General features: G+C 53.7%; 7 protein-coding genes across 7 annotated transcripts; 5 read left to right on the top strand and 2 right to left on the bottom strand.

Moving 5' to 3' along the window:
* Positions 1 to 1786: 1786 nt before the first annotated feature.
* On the top strand, positions 1787 to 3240 carry HOG1 (MAPK protein hog1; the record flags this gene model as incomplete). The annotated part of the gene is made up of 9 exons (XM_049367650.1): positions 1787 to 1842; positions 1893 to 1940; positions 1991 to 2120; positions 2170 to 2213; positions 2262 to 2361; positions 2411 to 2767; positions 2816 to 2894; positions 2942 to 3125; positions 3174 to 3240. The coding sequence occupies 9 exons, from the start codon at positions 1787 to 1789 to the stop codon at positions 3238 to 3240; spliced, it is 1065 nt and encodes a 354-aa protein (XP_049220620.1).
* A 676-nt stretch (positions 3241 to 3916) lies between these two features.
* On the top strand, positions 3917 to 6259 carry J4E78_007039 (uncharacterized protein; the record flags this gene model as incomplete). The annotated part of the gene is made up of 8 exons (XM_049367649.1): positions 3917 to 3966; positions 4088 to 4438; positions 4496 to 4667; positions 4735 to 4906; positions 4955 to 5582; positions 5639 to 5678; positions 5714 to 5921; positions 5973 to 6259. 8 exons carry the CDS (start codon positions 3917 to 3919, stop codon positions 6257 to 6259), a joined length of 1908 nt encoding a protein of 635 aa, XP_049220619.1.
* Positions 6260 to 7647: 1388 nt separating this feature from the next.
* Positions 7648 to 9198, top strand: J4E78_007038 (uncharacterized protein; the record flags this gene model as incomplete). Its single annotated transcript, XM_049367648.1, has 5 exons — positions 7648 to 7948; positions 7998 to 8083; positions 8164 to 8211; positions 8337 to 8787; positions 8864 to 9198. 5 exons carry the CDS (start codon positions 7648 to 7650, stop codon positions 9196 to 9198), a joined length of 1221 nt encoding a protein of 406 aa, XP_049220618.1.
* A 286-nt stretch (positions 9199 to 9484) lies between these two features.
* On the bottom strand, positions 9485 to 10741 carry J4E78_007037 (uncharacterized protein; the record flags this gene model as incomplete). Its single annotated transcript, XM_049367647.1, has 1 exon — positions 9485 to 10741. The coding sequence occupies one exon, from the start codon at positions 10739 to 10741 to the stop codon at positions 9485 to 9487; it is 1257 nt and encodes a 418-aa protein (XP_049220617.1).
* Positions 10742 to 11664: 923 nt separating this feature from the next.
* On the top strand, positions 11665 to 12575 carry J4E78_007036 (uncharacterized protein; the record flags this gene model as incomplete). The annotated part of the gene is made up of 2 exons (XM_049367646.1): positions 11665 to 12190; positions 12274 to 12575. 2 exons carry the CDS (start codon positions 11665 to 11667, stop codon positions 12573 to 12575), a joined length of 828 nt encoding a protein of 275 aa, XP_049220616.1.
* Positions 12576 to 13284: 709 nt separating this feature from the next.
* J4E78_007035 (uncharacterized protein) lies at positions 13285 to 14642 on the bottom strand (the record flags this gene model as incomplete). The annotated part of the gene is made up of 2 exons (XM_049367645.1): positions 13285 to 13309; positions 13366 to 14642. 2 exons carry the CDS (start codon positions 14640 to 14642, stop codon positions 13285 to 13287), a joined length of 1302 nt encoding a protein of 433 aa, XP_049220615.1.
* Positions 14643 to 15242: 600 nt separating this feature from the next.
* On the top strand, positions 15243 to 16232 carry J4E78_007034 (uncharacterized protein; the record flags this gene model as incomplete). Its single annotated transcript, XM_049367644.1, has 1 exon — positions 15243 to 16232. One exon carries the CDS (start codon positions 15243 to 15245, stop codon positions 16230 to 16232), a length of 990 nt encoding a protein of 329 aa, XP_049220614.1.
* Between the last annotated feature and the right edge of the window lie 2055 nt (positions 16233 to 18287).

Genomic DNA, 18287 nt, shown 5'->3' with positions numbered 1-18287 from the left:
GCCCCCTTGATACAACGGCCCCTGCACTACGCGCTGCAGCTGTGCCTCCAAACGTCTATATACAGTACCTGCAGTCTGCACTCTGCGGTGCTACACCTCTGTTGGCTTCACGATGTCTCCCCCGTCCAATCGACCCACCGCCCCGATCAGCTCAGCCCCCAATCTTGGAGGGTCTCAATCTGGAACGCCTCCACGATAGAGTTTACCTCGTCGCCCAGCCAGCGCCAACTCCACCTGAATGACATGCAACGGCGTTTTCAAGTTAGACATGTCCGTGGGGCTGGTCCCCCCAATGTAAAGGCTTCTAATTTAAGCCGGGTACTTTTATCAAATGGCCCTCACTGAAGTTGAATGCGAGCCTCCTGCCACACACTGGTTCTGGTTACTGGTCACTGGCTAGCTGTGAAGGACGCTAGCTGAAAGCTGACCAGCTCCCACCTTTGCGGACAATGGACCTGGGACATGTTTTGATGTCGTGCATTATCATTGTGTCTGTTCGGGAACGTCAAACAGACAGATTCACCAGGGCCACATGTCAGCAATCGCTTGCACGTTTCGTGTGGTAGTGACCCTGTTCCGTGATAGCCGCAGCATACCATTCACACACGGTCGGCGCGAGCCGCAAACGAAGCATTACGCAATGCCATATCAGGGATGCCACGAGGGCTGGCAATCGGCCCTTGAGCCAGGTACCGCCGTGGATAGTGAAAAGTTCAAAGACGTTTGTGTTCTGGCCTGCATCCACGGCACCGCGGCATCACGGCATCGACGTATCAAGACATCCGCGTATCAACGCGTTGACGTATGCGATAGCGCAGCCCGGCGCTGTTCAACGAAGCCGTGTCTCTTATTATGGCCTACCTTCCTCATGATTTGATCAGTAATGGGTAGATATGATATCAGCAGGGAGACCCGGCGCAGGTTCTACACCCAGGGAAGGTCTAGCTGCCCAGACATGATGTCTGCCCGTACCGTGTCAGAACGAGCAGGTAAGACAGCTGCATGTCACCGTTCAGGGCAGCCAACGTAGTGCACGGGCCACCTCCCACGTGAAAGGAGGGGTGAAGGGGAGTGAATACGGAAAGAGCTTCGAGGCGGTAGTGGGGTACATGGACGAGACAGCAGACGTCGTGGTGATGGCGCATTGCAATCTTCAGCGTGTCCAGTAGAACCCGGTAAAGGCCTGCGCTAGGTGTGAAGCACAGGCTGCAATGGAAAACTCGAAAATCCATCGTGACGTCACCAGAAGAAGCCGAAACCTGTGTGAGCGACACTTGTGCGCGGGCCATGTGCATGTGTCCCTCTATCGCATTTGGTGCCTGCCCCTCGTTGTCTTCTTACCTTCACCTCTTCCTTTCCGCACTGATCTGCATCCTCGCCACGCCCTCGAGCCTCATCCTTGTGTTGCACATAGTCTGAGGTCATCCCGTCGGTGCCTCAATCCTCTCCGCCGACCCGCTTACTGTCAACATTGGTCTCCAAGCGGCAATCAGCAACCCCAACGTGTCCCAGCCGTCGACGCTCGCGACATTCCTGGTGCAAACTCTGAAGCCTTCGAAAAGGATTCCTCGGAGCCGTTGTCGCGCAAGCCCTTCGTTGCCGGACCCAGCCACCGAGCCCAATAGAACCTGCCCTGATCTAGCAGCGTCAACGTGCAACTAGAGCCCCGACGCATTCGCGACTACCCCACGGCTTCCTACTCGCCCTCTTCCACCACCACCACCCCAATTTTCGACACAGACCCGTCCTTGCGCCTGTCGCATCATCATAATCACCTTCCTTCACCATGGCGGAATTCGTACGCGCCCAGATTTTTGGCACCACTTTCGAGATTACCAGCAGGTGCGGATATACCCCACATTGCGTTTTCTGGCACAACTGACACCGACCAGGTACACCGACCTGCAGCCCGTGGGCATGGGCGCCTTTGGTCTCGTCTGGTACGACCTCCACACCACCAGACTCGAATTGATTGTTGACTCCGGCGCAGCTCAGCCAAGGACCAGCTTACTAGCCAGGCGGTGGCCATCAAGAAGATCATGAAGCCCTTCAGCACTCCGGTCCTGTCGAAGCGGACATACCGCGAGCTGAAGCTTCTGAAGCATCTTCGACACGAGAATGTGGGCAATGCAGCAGCCAGTCCCCAGCGAAAACTCTAACACTCTCCAGATCATCAGCCTGAGCGACATCTTCATCTCTCCCCTCGAGGATATGTAGGCAGTCACATCACCGCCAACCCGAGCAAGCACTAATCCGCCCAGCTACTTCGTCACCGAGCTCCTCGGAACCGATCTCCACCGCCTGCTCACCTCCAGACCGCTGGAGAAGCAGTTCATCCAATACTTCCTGTACCAGATTTTGGTGGGTGGCAAAATTCCAACCATGCAAGAAAATGCGCTGACCTGAAAAGCGTGGTCTGAAATACGTCCACTCCGCTGGTGTCGTGCACCGCGACTTGAAGCCCAGCAACATCCTCGTCAACGAGAACTGCGATCTCAAGATTTGCGACTTCGGTCTCGCCCGTATACAGGACCCTCAGATGACGGGTTACGTCTCTACCCGATACTACCGAGCGCCTGAGATCATGCTCACATGGCAAAAGTACGACGTCGAGGTTGATATCTGGAGTGCGGGCTGCATCTTCGCTGAGATGCTCGAGGGCAAGCCGCTCTTCCCCGGCAAGGACCACGTGAACCAGTTCTCCATCATCACCGAGCTTCTGGGTACTCCCCCAGACGATGTGATCCAGACCATTTGCAGTGAAAACGTAAGTAGATGCACAAAACCTTGGAAGCAACTTTGCTGATTTCCGCAGACACTGCGATTCGTCCAGTCACTTCCCAAGCGCGAACGACAACCCCTCTCCAACAAGTTCAAGAACGCCGAGCCTCAAGGTCAGTTTGCAGCTTCAATGAAGAGAGCGTGGACTGACATTATCTAGCCGTCGATCTCCTAGAGAACATGTTGGTCTTTGACCCGAAGAAGCGTGTGCGAGCGGAGCAGGCCCTTGCCCACCCATACCTCGCTCCATACCACGACCCGACTGATGAGCCAGTCGCGGAGGAGAAGTTCGACTGGTCGTTCAACGACGCAGATCTACCCGTCGACACCTGGAAAATCATGATGTACGTGTACTCCCAGTGCATCACGTAAACGGAGCTAACACAACACAGGTACTCTGAAATCCTGGACTACCACAACGTAGATGCGGCGGCACAGGAGGAGAACAACGGCAGCTAAATACACATAATGTCTACCAATCTCGAGCTACAACAATTTTCAGTCTCCACGACAACAAAGTATGCAGTTGCCGAGGCTCGACGTATCATCTGCCTGGCGCAGGCGGAGTTGCTGTTCCCAATGATTCCCAAGGTCTCGTCTGTTGGACCTATGTGACATGAAGGTGCGCGGTAGATGGGGCATGGGCTTGTCTTTGTCATTTGGATCGCCATGGCTGGTACACGAAAGGAATGTTATGGAGGAATTGAAGGCTATGGTCGACCTAGGTAGGAATGTGAAATCATATTATCAAACATACGTTATTCTTCACTTTGACTCATGAACATGTCTGATTATATTGTATTTCAATGCGATGACAGCATTCGTCGCTAACGGGCCTGGCATCGCAGGTACTCAAGATAAAGACTGCATGATGTAAAGGGGAGATCAGAAAGTCCTCCAGATCTTCTCTGGTATCCGTGGCGCAGGATCTCGGGCGTACTCCCAAACCCGGGAACGGGTGGAGATCGCCGAGGCTTTCCACTAGCGCCATAAGGCTGATTGAGGGACCGCTGTTTCGTCACCGCTCTGAGCGCGTCCGCAACGACTCGAGGACGCGAGCCTGGCCCCTATGGCCCTACAACATTTGTTTGTATTTAAACTGAATGCTATGCGATAGCACTTCTATCGCACGACAATGGCGACTCTCAACCCACTTGTCTGCGTCGTGGACTTCCACCATGCGCGGTAAGCTTCTCCTTTACCAGTAGAGGTGTGAGTACAGAAAGAGACGGAGGAAGGATACTGGGCAACTTACGATACCTTTGTGGCTATCTGATGCGAATGAATCGCTGACTATTCAACGCAGAGGCCCAGAAGTGGAAACATGGCTCGGGGCAGAAGAGGGAACCGACCCAGCAGTAGACAACGACTGGTCGCTGCTGCCCTTCATGGCCCTGAGCGATGGCGCGCATGCCTCTGCCGAAGACTACTCGTACTTTACGCTCCGCCGCGCTCAGACCCCGACCTCACCCGCTACCTCACTCTTCGGAATATCGTGTACGCGACAGCTCGACGCAAGCAAGCTTATCGATCGGCCGGCTGAAGTTACAAGGAGTACGGTGCAAAAGGCTGTCGTTGTCATCAGCGATAGCCCACAGCACTTTGGGGCCATAAAAGCGCAGCTGGGCGTTGTCACCCAGCTGTGGTTCAATCAGAAGTACGTCAGGCTCTCATAGTGCAAGTCGAGGATGACGTGGAACTCACAATCCTTCAGAGACTTCACCGATATCGAGATATTGGAGCGCTTTACGGAAAGTCTACCCCAACTGCTTAAGAATCAGGAGGGGCAGCAGGACCATTACTTCGGTATTTCTCTGCGCGAGTTAATCCACGAGTTCAAATGGCAGACTTTGGTTCTTTTCAAATGCGCGCTACTTCAACCGAAGGTATGTTTCAACCTCTTGAAGCCGACATAGTGTGGCACGAGCATACAAGGTTACTGACGAAATGCAGGTCCTCTTCTTCGGCTCCCATTGCGAACGATTATGCATGATGCAATTTGCTCTTATTTCACTGATACCCGGCCTTATTCGCCACCTACAAGATGCTGCTGACCCTAAGTTCAATTCGTGTGAGGAAAAGTGTGTCATGCCCACTTCATTAAAGACATCGGAGCGCGCTTCCTGTCAGTGCATGTTCTCACCAATAGAAGCAATATACTGACAAGATTCAGTGTTGGCATACATGGGTCTCCCGCTCCAACTCTTCGGTACAGGCTCGCTGTTTGGACCATACACACCGCTTCAGCAGCTTGATATACTTGCAGACCAAGATACCAAGTCCTACATCGTCGGCTCTACGAACTCGCTGCTGCTTCAGCAAAGAGATCGATACAGCGATATCCTCATCAACCTCGATGACCACACCGTAAACATCACCTCAGCTGCACTCCGACAAGCATCGATCTTGTCGACGCCGGACCGGAGATGGATGGACTTCTTGACACAGATGATCAACGATACCTGGGATGAGGCAGATCCAGCGCGGCCCAAGGATCACGGATACGCCGGCAGCGAGGAGTTCATTCGCATGCAATTCGAAGAGTACCTGCTCGCAATGCTCAGCTCCGTCAAGTACAAGCTTTACATGGAAAAGAACGCACACAAGGAGAACTTGATTTCTGAAGTAGAAGGAGACCCAGCGAGCGAGTTCTCAAATGAGTGGGTACACGCCTGGATGCAGACTGAGAACTTCCGCATCTGGAATAAGTTTACCGATTCTCACCTTTTCGACATCGTTGATCCCAAACACCCCTGCTCTGGCGGTCTCTCAATGGAAGACGTTCAACGCCGACTAGCACAGTACGTTTCTGCATTCTTTCCATATCCCCACCAGCCCGACTAAAGCACTCACTTAGTCTGTTCTCCAACACAACCTTCCAAGCCGTATCTCTTGGCGTATGTGTGCTGATGCTCGCTTGGCGATTAGGCAGGTAGCAGAAATGCATCTCGACGAACGATTAGAAAAGTCTCGGGAGGTCTTGGGAAAACAGCTTGCAGTGGGCCAACAGAAGGTCAGCTCTGCATACAACCGCCTGTGGGCGGAGATGGAAGGCATGCGCGAGGCACAGAGGAAGAGAGCCGAGGAAGCGCGACTACAGGCTGAGAAAGAAGGGAGGCCCATCGATGATGCAAAGAAGTGTAAGTAAGACAACTCGCTTTGCACGCACACCAATGCTAATGACCAAATAGGGAAAGCACCTCAAGCCCCCGACCTCACGAACGCAAAAGCCAGCGCGGGCGCATACTTCTCCAGCTGGGGCACCTGGGCGAGCGAGAAGAGGAAGGGATGGGGCACAAAGACACCCGTATCTTCGCCTCCGCCGGGTGATCTCAAGAGAGCGGAAGACTTCAAGAGAGACAAGGAGGCGGTTGTTGGTGATACCCCGGCTAGTCCGCCGCCGCCGGATGTCAAGAGGAGAAGCTTGTTCTTTGATGCAGATGCAGAGAACGGTAAAGAGGGTGTTGGGAAGGAATGAATGGGAATAATCGTGGCGAGTTCTACAAGGCATAGTGTTCGCACAGTTATAAGAGCGGCAATTTGATGCAACGATCTATAGCGTTCGTTTCAACGAAGTAAATATATGGTATCTGACTTGCTCTGGTGTGCATCTGAACGGGTGGGCTAGTTCTTGGGCCTTGAGACTCTGTTTACATCGTTCACTAAAGAAGGCAGATGCATTAGCCGTGTATCTGTCGTACGTGCTCATCGTTGGTGGAGAAGGACAGTTTAGTCATTAGCGTCTTGGCCATCTCGTGCTTCGCCAGACGTCTGATTGTCATCACTCTTCCTTCTCCTCCAACTTCCAATCTGTCGCTGCGATAGTAATCGACCCTCATGATATTGCCAAATCCTCTCTCTTGACTCGTCAGTCGCTTGGCCATGCTCGTCTTACTCGAACAAGAACTTATAATGCTGTTGATCCTTCGGGCACGGAAGTCGTACTGAAGACTAACATGCAGTTTGACACAGTATGGCGGGCCGTAAAGGTAGGTGCATTCTTCATATTTCATTCTTATCGCATCCTAGTTACCTTGCATTGCGTCTTCCTTTTCTCCCGTCTTTCTTCATCGAGTGTTGTGCTTTGCAGGCTCCGGAGCGGAGATTGTTCCATACCAGCAGGATGTGGCCAGGCCTGGCGAAGTAGACTGATCCACTTGACTGTCCATGTCCAAGCGGTCTACTCATGTGCGCCGTATCACTGGCTTGCATACTGAGGATGCTCATTGAGGACATGCGGTGTGTGCGTTTGTTCTTGCTCCGGCTTCGGTGGCCACTTCGACCATCCAGGCCATGGCGGCTACGAAGCAAGATCGCGATGCACTCAAGTGCAAGCGCAGTACTCGATGCAACCTTTTCCTGCCACAGTCGTGTCGCAATTGGCACAAGCGTTCATACTACTCACCATCTCACTTCCCTCCGAAACCATGGCAACGCCGTCGGGTGTTTGGGCAACGCCGGCATCGCATCCAAACGTAAACAGCTACCGATACGTTCTGCGACACTTTTGATGTTCTCGCTTGCCAACATACCCGTCCTCTCGCTCCCGGTGAACCCCGATTCGGCCTCCGCACTGCGTTCACCGCCCGCGCTCCCGCTCCTCACCACGCGTCTCTTGTTTTGATAAACGCCTCTCACGTTCACCGTTGTCAACAAAGCTGCCTGGAGCACGCGAGACGCGTCTTGGGCCCGAGCTTAAGCTGCTTAAATCTCTGCTATATAAAGGCTTGCTCCCCGCGTCTCCCTCTACCTCCTCACCCCACCCCACTCTTGAGTTGACACTTCGTCTACTTTGATCAAAGCTTTGCCTTTGACAGCTTCCGTCTTCCTTGCTCCTACCTATACCTTGAGATACCTTGCCTCACGATGTCCGGAACATCTACATCTCTGTTCGGGGGCGATGCGCCATCCGCCTCCAAGAACAACGACGTAGCCTCGGCAGTCCAGATTCCCAGCACTAGGGATCCTATCCTCCCTAATGTTGCTGCATCTGCTTTCGAGATTGGTGCCCTGGCATTAGCCGTCAAAGCCATTGCCGATACTGCTAGAGTTGCGCACAACGCACAACTCGACGCCGGCAGAGCTATGCAGGCCGCCCAAGTCGAAGCCATCATCGCTAGGAAGGCCAAAGAGGCCGCAGCAGCGCTCTTCACTAGCCAACTCAAAGGTAGGTCCAAGCCAAATTCAACAGTTTCAGGTTATGCTAACAGCTTCAGCTTTCGTTGAGAGTTTCGGGGAGGAACTCAAGAAGCACGGATTGTCCATTGATCGTCAGACCTCTTGCATCTCAGATGCCCCCGACGTATGCTGACATGTACAGATCTCGGCATCAATCCTTGCACTTGGCTTGCTACCATGTCGCTCCCCTCTAATGATGAAAAGGCCGCCAATACCGCTGATGCTGCCGCTGCCGCTGCCACCGTCACCGAAGTAAGTTCATCAGTTCTTTCTTCATCTTCTTTTCCTTCTCCTACCATCTTCATTTCTCTTTTCTCGTTCATTCATTCGTGTCCTCCCTCGTTTATCCGATGAATTTGAATTCACCGCGAATTTAGGGTGTCTTGAGCCTTCCCTTTGAGGTGTTTGGCGAGATCGGTATTCATCTCAGCGTCACGGACCTCAACGAGATGCGTCTTGTCAGCAAGCGCATGAAAGAGGCTGTGGCATTCCCATACGGTAAGAAGATTTTTGTTACTGAGAACATCGTCATCTTTCCTACGTTTGCAAGCGTTTCTGCGTTCTTGGTTGGGCTTGGGTTGGATAGTGCGTATCCTGGGACGGTTCGAACAATCACCTTGGTTGGCGAGGGACCGACAACCCCGGAGCTCGGCTACAACTACTCTTGGGAAAATCTCCACATTCTTCAGTTCCCCGGCATGCCAGAGCCAACCGAAGACCAGTTGTATGAGGATGAAGAGATCTTGGAGTTCGCCAACGATGAGCACAAACACTGGAGCCGGGCCAACGAGTCATTCTGTCACACTGGTGCATACCGTACCATGCTCAGTAAGTCTCTCCCCGTCTAAAATGCTACAAAGTGTACCCGGACTACGCAAGAGCAATACAGCTAAATTCTGAACAGGCCTTGTACTCGCCAAGCTGCCCAACTTGAAGACGATTCAGGTTCGCAAGCTGTACCCCGGCGAGCACATCCCTGGTTGGGCCGGCCCGGAGGCGTTGTCGAAGATGTCGTCGTACCATCCATGGACTCCAGTCAACGAGATATACTATGGTGGTTGGAAGTACGACGAGGTACACAAGCGTGTCACGATGTGGATAGACGAGTACGGTGAAGAGATGGAGGAGGACGATGCTGGCCCCCAGGCGGGTTTCGAGGAGGATCTCTACGCTGCTATGGCCCTGTCTGGCACTCAGGCTCAGGTCATCGAGATGCACAAGGAGGTGGAGTTGGTCTGATTTGGTCTGATTTGAGATGATTTGAGATGATATGGACATGACTGCTACGTCTACCTGATAAGTGGTCAGGATGGCATAATACGATGAAATTTGCCCAAAATATCTGGAATCTGAGTGATTTATGATGCCTATATCACATCAACGCAGTTTTTACACAACCCTGATATACAGGCCAGGTGTATTTCAGTACCTCTTGACCTCACTCTGCGCGACCGCAGATCTCATCGAATACCTCCTGACCTCCATATGAAAATTTCCGCGACCTTCAAAAATGTATTGAAGCACATCAGCCCTCACCGAAAACAAAGGCCTTCCAATTGCTCCCCAGCCTCTTCACACCCTCCTCCAACCCCCATCCTTTGATCCCACATATCCTCCGTATGATATCTTCTAACCTCCTATCCATCTCATTCCCCGCAGTATGCAAATCACTCTCCACCAACAACATATCATCTGGCACCATCTTAATAATATCCTGAAAAGCCTGCGGCGTCTCCTCATCATCCAACGCATCCGACAGATTAATCGCCGTACTAAACGAAGCAAAGATTTTACAAGGAATCTCGGGGCGCAGATACTGCGCAAAATTTGAGGGCGAACCAGAATATGAATGCAGACATATGCGCGGCGGGTACGGCTTCGGACTATCGTCCTTCGCACCAGCACCGTCACCACCATCGCCATCACCCGCCTCATCAGCCTCCAACGCTGCCTCCGCACCCGGATGGTCCCTCCCCCTCTTCTTCCTCTCCCTCTTACTCAAAACCAGCCTCTCGCACCCCTTCCACGTCTCAGCCAGAACCTCCAACACCAACCCATGAGCCTGCACCCCATGCACACTAACCGCCCTGCCCATCTCCGCCGCAAGATCAAGCTGTTTTCTAAAAATGCTCTTCTGGTGCGCAGGACTACATCGGAAAGGCGTCAGCCGCCTTCCTTCGCGGCCTCCAGGCGTGAGATTACTGTTGCGCTTTGCCCACAGATCGGGGTTGCCGGTCCAGGACTCTGGGATGCGGAAGGAGCGGTCTAACCCGATTTCGCCGATTAGGGCGAAGGGGTGTTGGAGGAGGTGTTGGCGCGTGAGGGTGAGGAAGGTGGAGAAGGGTGTGGGGTCGGGGAGGGAGGCGTAGGTTTGGAGGTCTTCTGGGCTGGGGTCTGCGCGGTGGGGTTGTAGGACGGATTGGTAGTGAGTTATTTTGGCTTGGCCGGTTAGGGGAGCTTGGTCTTGCTGTTCATCTTCGCTTTTGGAGTCGGGCTCGGAGATGTACATTTGATACGAGAACCAGGGGTGCCAGCCGAAGCAGGGGACGATGCATTCTTTTTTTGCCCATTGGGATGGATTGGCGGATCGGATGCTGTGCTTGTTTGCGGTGGCTAAGACGAGTTCTTGGTCTTCGGCTCTGGTTGCCATTACGGTGAGGATGCGCGCTTTCATGTTTTGGATGGTCTCGATGCTTGACATGGTGTCTGTGGGGTGGCAGTGGGCGTCGTAGACTCCGAGGTGCCAGGGGAAAGGCTCATCTTTGTTGGGCTGTGCTGACATCTCGTATCAGATATCTGTGTGATTCCAAGTTAAGATGTATAAAAAATCGGGTTGCGAGTATGTTGTGTTGTCGCGTGAAGCAAATCTACATTATGACGTGCATGTGAGGCTACTCGGGTGATCCCTGTCGGGCAACGCGCTTTCCGGATTACCCCACGACCCCACCATCCTTTGCTGCATGCCAGCTTCCGTCAGCTCTACAATGCCATATACGCCGCTAACATGATCCTTTACGGCACTCAATCTAGACCTCTGACCTATCCTGAGTCGTGATCCGCCTTGCCTTCCCCAGTTTAGGACCTCGGCAACTACCCACACTGGCGAAAGAGCCAACCTCATGCCATTTGCTACTTACGGATACATGCGCATGGGTATATGCACAGTACAAAGAGCCGTCTTCTTGGGTCCATCAGGCAGACGGGAATCCACTTTTTACATGGAGCTGTCAGCCCAATAGCAAACGTCACATTCCGCGCTACGTCGTACGCGACCTTGACGCGGAATGTATTGAGTTGTCAGTTTACGCCCCGGGATACGATCGACACAGAATCAGGTGCCTCACTTCAATTACACTCCATGGAGATCCACCAGTCAAGGCCTCTGCTAGTAGACCTGTCTGCCTAATCTTACTCCAGGACCGAGGATGTACTTTCTCCGCATAGACTAACCCCTCACTAGATACGCCCGTTCGCTTGACAGTCACTTGGACAGTCTAGTACATGTACTCATACTTTATATCACTTCTACTTCACTTCGACTTGTCACTATCTTTCTTTCTCTTTCGCTTCCTCTTCCAATCTACTTCAAGTCTCTTCCTCTTCCTACAATACACAAGTTTATCCCACAGCAAACCCAGATAACCAAAACTATCGTCACCTACCAACCTCACCCCAACTTCAAACACATCCACCACCTCCCCCAAGATGCCACCCCGCCTCCACAACAAAATCGCCGTAATAACCGGCTCCTCCTCAGGCATCGGCCGCGCCACAGCCCTAGCCTTCGCCTCAGAAGGCGCCTCCCTAATCTGCTCCGACATCACCGAAACACCGCGTTCAGAATACGCCACAGACACCTCCCCCAGCACCAGCACCGTCGCCGCCGCCCACGCCCTCGGCGCAAAAGCCCTCTTCGTAAAATGCGACACCACCTCCTCAACCGACATCCAAGCCCTGATCCAGACCGCAGTGCAAGAGTACGGTAGAATCGACATTATGGTGAACAACGCGGGGATTAGTATGGAGACGGGCGAGCATGGCAGTCGGCCTGTGTGGGAATACGAAGAAGCGGCTTTTGAGCGCACCGTCGATGTTAATATCAAGGGGGTTTTCTTGGGCACGAAGTATGCGAGTAGGCAGATGGTGGGGCAGGAACCGGGGGAGAGGGGGGATAGAGGATGGATTATTAATTTGAGTAGTGTTTATGGGTTGAGGGGGACTTCGGGGATCGGTAAGTTCTTGAGTTCCGGTTTTGTCCTTGTTGAACATGCGACGTTGAGGCTATGAGTACACGGAAAGCTGACGTTCTACTAGCGGGCTACGCGGCCTCCAAACACGCGGTAATGGGTCTCACAAAGTCTGCTGCACTAGACTGCGCGCCCTACCGTATCCATGTCAATGCTCTTTGTCCAGGTTATACAGCTACGGCCTTCATCTCCTCGCTACTCACACCCGAAGCCGCAGATTCGAAGAAAGAGGTCGAGACGAGACATCCGTTTGGTGGACTGGGTACGCCGCAGGATATTGCGAGGGCGGCGGTGTTCTTGGCTAGCGAGGATGCGGCGTGGGTTACGGGGGTTGGACTGCCGGTTGATGGAGGGTTTAGCTGTATGTGAGGTGCCGTGGAATGGAGTTATGGGAGAATGGAAGGGTTTGCTGGACTGGGATTTTGACACTTCGTGCATTCTGCTTAGATTGGCATGGTGGTTGGAAGCATAAATCATATGGTCGTGAAGGGGAGCCCCAGGATTCAGGGTAGAGAGCCGAATGACTACTATCATATAAGGGAAGACACATTCTTCGACTCAAGTAGAACATCTTCTGCAACTGAGTGTTTGACCTGTTTCATTGATTTTGTGGATTATACTAATCACTCTGTACTATGCTATAGCCTCTAGGCCGTCCCAAGTCCTCAAAACAACACCCTATGTACACCCAGTCAACGTAAAAGTGACACACGAAGAAAGCCCCAAAGTGTATAAGAAAAAGAGACAAAACAACTGGTTTGGGGAAATCGTCGATTGAGGGAAAATGCAGGGACAAGGAAACCCAGAACGCCGCAGCTATGCATAGCTTTCAAGAGTAAAAGGACCTAACCGAGGGGGTGCGAGAACGGAGTCGACTAGGAAAACGGAGAGAGTGCGAATGGAGAGGGTATCGCCGCCGGGGGGACAAGGCCGACATGTGTAAGAGGTGGTCGTGCTCCTTGGTACTATGCAAAAGGTGGATCAGTCAAGCTGAAGGGTCGGAATGTAGTGTGGGGATATAGGTGGCGTGGTGGAAGGGCCGAGGGAGTGTGGGAGAATGTATGAGGTGTTTGAGGCACTACCTCGCTACACGGTGGATCAACCTGTGGTGGATTAGTAAAGAACGCAGCCGTGGGGTTGCTTGAGTGTGCAAACTTACCTCAGCGTGCTGATGGAGAAAGTAGCAATCCATGCAAGCAATGCAATCAACAGTGTCGCTGTCAAGCCCTTCTGCCTCTCACAAATGCTCTGTCGGTACGGACACGCATTTGTCCGGTCTGACTCAACACATGCCCATTTGTCGTCCGTCAGGGCCTGGAAAGCCAAACTAAGGTTCGCCGACTCGAAGACGATGAAGGCCAGGTCGAGAAAGATCAGCGACATTTTGGCATTGGGCGAGCGCAGGCCAAGGGGTTTGGAAGTGTATTCGTCGTAGGTGATGTAGATGGTGTATAGGACGGCTACGATGTCGACGAGTATGGCCATCCAGGTAGACGAGTTGTTGCTGCAGCCGTTGTTGTCCGAGTGGCGGTAGATGGAGCAGGCGAGGGAGAGGGCGAGGATGGAGAAGACGAGGACAATGGCGCGGACCAAGGCGGGCACCATGGGGTGGTTCATGATGGTATTGTGGAAGCGCATCAGGCGGCGCTTTCTCTTCTCCGAAGTGAAGAGCCAGAAGCCCTTGATGTGCTCGTCGCCGAGGCCGTTGTCGATGGGCTCCCACTTCTGCTCGAGATCGGGCATGTTCTCCTTGAGCCAGTCATCGTCGACGATCTGGCCGCGCGAGGAGATGGGGCGGTCGTGGTTGGAGGCCTGGGTGAACTGCTTCCACTTGGGTGCGCTGTCACTGACGGGCGTCGAGAGGGTCACGGGGGCGCCCTCGCGAGCATGGTCGAACTTGCGGCCTGGCACGCTGGACTTGGGCGTCGGGCAGAAGTTGTGGTTGGCATGGCGGACGTTGGTGGGCGTGCGTGGTAGGAGCAGCGAGGAGGCGTCTACATTCTCGTCTTCGTCGTCGGCGGACTGGACCCAGGGCGGTAGTGAGCGGACGGCGCGCTGCCTCTCCCTGTTCTCCGCGCTCGCGGTGATGCTCCGGTTAGAGGACGCCAGCGTGCGTGGAGTGCTGGATATCGACTGCGAGTGGCTCTTGCGGACGGGGGGCAGGCCGTCGTGACTGTCCTTGGAGTTGCCGGAGACGGCGCTGACTCGCGACTGGGGGCGCTGGGTCGAGGTGAGGGACGAGGCGGTCGGGGGCGGAATGGGCGAGGGCAGCAGGCGGTGGCCGTTGGAGTGGGACGAGTTCAGCGTCGAGGCCTGCGAGGTCTGGCTGCTCCCCTGGGCGGCGGCGTCGGGGCGGAGGTGCCCATTGCTGCTGCTGCTGGTGGTACCATGGCCCGGGTCGCTCTTTCGGGGCTCAACCATGGGCGTGCTGGTCATCCTCGAGGGGAGATGTGAGGGGCTTCCTCGTCGCACCACCAAGCACCAGCCGGTGTGTCGCGCCTGCCTGCACGCAGCAAGCTTTGGAGGCTTGGCAGTGAATCAGCACCGGGGGAGATTACGTGGGAGCAAAGTAGACGAGTCGCAACGACACCATGTCCGGCTTAGGAAGTGACGGGGCGCAGTGCAACAGTGCGGGTAAACAAGACAAGGAAACAGCGAACGACGAGATGGTTAGAGTTTGGTGGTGCGCCTGGGGGTGGTGGAGCGTTGGGTGCGTGCGCGTGTTGGCGTCGTAGGGGAGATTGCTTGTTCGTCGATCAGGGAAACAGGGATTGCGCGCTGGCAGCATGCTTAGCCAGGAAAACAGCCTGGGGTGAGGTCATGGGTCCGCAGTAGCCCGTCGTCAAATTCCGACGACACGACACCCAGCTAGCGATTTCGGTGCCTTGGTCTCTACGCGACTCGACCTGCGTCATGTCTCGCACACCTGCCGCGAGAGTTTGTTAAATCGCGATTAAGTACGCGCAGCATCGCGCTTACCTAACCACCAAGACCATCTGCCCCGCGACCCCACGGTCCTCATCCTCCCCTCCCACGATGCGTCTCTTCCTGCTGCCCATATCCACGCGTCGCTCCCTCATCTACTGCGAGAAGCTGCACGAGAAGGCCCCCAAGGACCGCTCCTACTATGACAAGATCACCATAAAGGCCAATGAGACGTGGGTCGCCTGGGAAAAGGACGAAAAGGCCATCTGGGACTGGAAGAAGAAAGTCACCTTCTACGGCAACCACGCCCTGAAGCGCATACCCTACGAGGAATGGGGGCTCAAAACCATACCCGCCCTCACGGCGAAGCGGAGGCAGGACATTGTAGACGGCAAGGCAAAATATGAGGTCCTGTTCCCTGGAAAGTACCTGCCGCAAGAGAGAGTGTCTGGGCTGCTGGAGAAGCTGGCAAAAGAGAGGCAAAACATGCACCGGACCAAACTGATCTGGAGCGTCGTCATCATGCCATTCACCGCGCCCTTTATGCTTGTCCCCGTCATCCCCAACCTACCCTTCTTCTACGTCCTCTACCGGGCATGGAGTCACTGGAAGGCCTTCAGCGGCTCCAAGCACCTCGAATTCCTCCTCAAGCACAACCTCCCCACCCCTGCGCCATCGGGCACGCTCGACCAAGTCTACACTGCCGGACTCATGTACCCAACCCGCGCACTCTCGCGTGCTGCTCCCGACCCAACCCCACAACAGGCCCAGCAGGTCGCCAATGTCGTGCACCAGCAGACCAACAACGAGACCGAAGACGTTATGGTCTTGCAACGGTGGAATGGAAAGCTCATCGCCGAGCAATTTGACCTACCCGACATGGAGGTTGAGATTGAGCGTGCTGTCGAGCAGGTCGAGAACGCCATCAAGTCGAAGGAGAAGAGGATGGAGGAGAAGCTGGAGCAGGAGAAGGCTGCTGGGGGTAACGGCACAAGGGCGAAAGACGCATTGCCTGAGGATATTCTGGAGAAGATACACGACAAAGCTGAAGATGTCGCCGAAGAGGGCAAGAAGGAGGCGAAACAGGCTGCCAAGTCATGATCCCATTTCATGTCCCAGCGAAGTACGATATCATGGTTCAAGATTCATAAACAGCATGGGCGTTGGAGGCTATGTATGTACTATACCACATAGAGTGTCAGCATCTGTATGATTGGATGCTTTATGAACATAACGATATAAGATCAATCTCTTCGTTGACAGACTGGTGAAGTGGAAGCCGGGAGGTTTCCGTTACATCAGCCGCCACAAGAAGTCTCTCGACAAGACACCAAAGGCCTCCAAGCTACATCATCATGCGTCACTCTGAGCTCACGGAGCGACTTGTCATCGTCCAAGCACCTTCCAATCCCTTATAGCACACTGCGTTCTGCTTCGTAAGCCTCACAGCTCACAGCTCACAACTCACTCCTCTCCCCCCTACAAAATCTCTCCAACCTCTCCCTCCCCCACGTCACAGGTCCTCCCACCCCATACAACGGATCCCTCTCCAACCACCCCACGCCCTTCACCTTCTCCGCCATCCCCTCCTCCCCCTCCTTCCCATAACACATATCCCAGCCACACCCCTCGGGATAACTCCCCACCATCATAAACCCACCCTCCTTATCCTCCACCAACCTATGCCCCACCCCCGCCGGCACAACCACCGCGTCCCCAGCTTTGACTTCTGTTTCCACCCGCCCTGGATTGGATTCGCCGCCGAAGAGTAATAGCGCTCGGCCGTGGAAGATGCAGAGGACTTCGTGGGTGGTGCTGTGGTAGTGTGTTGTGGTGTACATTGTGTAGCGCCACTGGGGAGTGAGGTTGTTGGCAAGGAGGTGGGATTCGAGGGTTGAGGGTGGGGTGGAGGGCGGGAAGGCGGAGTGGTAGATGTAGAGGGGGTGGTTGTGGGGGGTTGTGTTGGGGATTAGGGAGTGGGTGGGGATGTAGTGGGCTGACAGGCGGAGGGAGGTGAGGGGAGTTAGGTTTAGAGAGGGCATTTTGGGGTGTTGTTTTCAAAATGGATAGCCGGATTTTTTGGTTCAGTGGTTTTGACGTAGGATACTTTGGTAAGGAGACTGCTGTACCAATTTTTGATATAAGATGGTATCTGATGATCCTACCAATACGTCATCGATCAGAAAGCCGGGATGAATTTGCGAGGAACGTCTATTGTTCGACCATAGTAGATTCGGTATTCTATTCTAAGCATGTACTTATTTCTCCGTAGTGGAAGTCTTAAGTTCGTAGCTGAAGATCCTAGAGTGACCATCACTACCTAGGTATCATTTGCACCAGTAGTGTAGAGTTCACCATGTACAAGCGCAAGTAGAATCGCGTGGGGAGCCAACCTAAAAGGCTTTTTTGGATACCTAGGTAGCTCCTAATGAGAAATGTAATATTGCAAAATCTCCAATGGTACCAAATCACACGAAGATACCTAGGTAGTGAGGGGCCAACCTAAAAGGTCTTTTTAGGATCCCTCCTAATAAGAAATGCAATATTGTCTGCTTAGTCTGAGCAGCTAACCCAAAAGTCTTTTTTGGATTCCTCCTATGTACTTATCTCTCCGAATTCAAAGTCTCAACTCCATAGGTTAAGGTTCTAGAGTGACCATTACCATTATTTGCCACCAGCTAGTAGTGTAGGATTTTAAGGCTTCACCATGACGAGCGCATATATAATCGCATAGGGAGCCAACCAAAAAGGCCTTTTTGGATCCCTCGTAAGAGTACCACATTGCGAGACCTCCGTTGAGTCAATATTACACGAGAAAATGGTGATAAGCGGTACTCCAGAATGAATGAGATGTACCTCATCGTCACTACTATGACCCGACAGCACAATTCGCTGATCCTATGTGGATGGGGAATAGTGAGCGACAGAATCATAATGCTGGCTTGCTTCGCTGTCAAAGGCTCTGCTGCCTTCGCGTTGAGCACTGTGGAGGCTAGTGCAAGGCTGCGTGAACGGGACCCTTGTAAAACGCCAAGACCCAAGCTCGGTGCTGCCTGAACTGTATGAACCGACAACGACGTGACTCTAAACGTCGCCGCCTTGCTCGTCCGGCACCTTCACTTTTCTCTTCTCCCTCCCCTCCGCGTGTCGCCTAAC

Source organism: Alternaria triticimaculans (assembly GCF_023758025.1).
Source record: "Alternaria triticimaculans strain BMP 0046 chromosome Unknown scaffold_10, whole genome shotgun sequence".
NCBI classification, from domain to species: Eukaryota; Fungi; Ascomycota; class Dothideomycetes; order Pleosporales; family Pleosporaceae; genus Alternaria; species Alternaria triticimaculans.
Note: the sequence above shows the minus strand (reverse complement) of the source record. Positions and strands in the feature narration are given on the sequence as shown.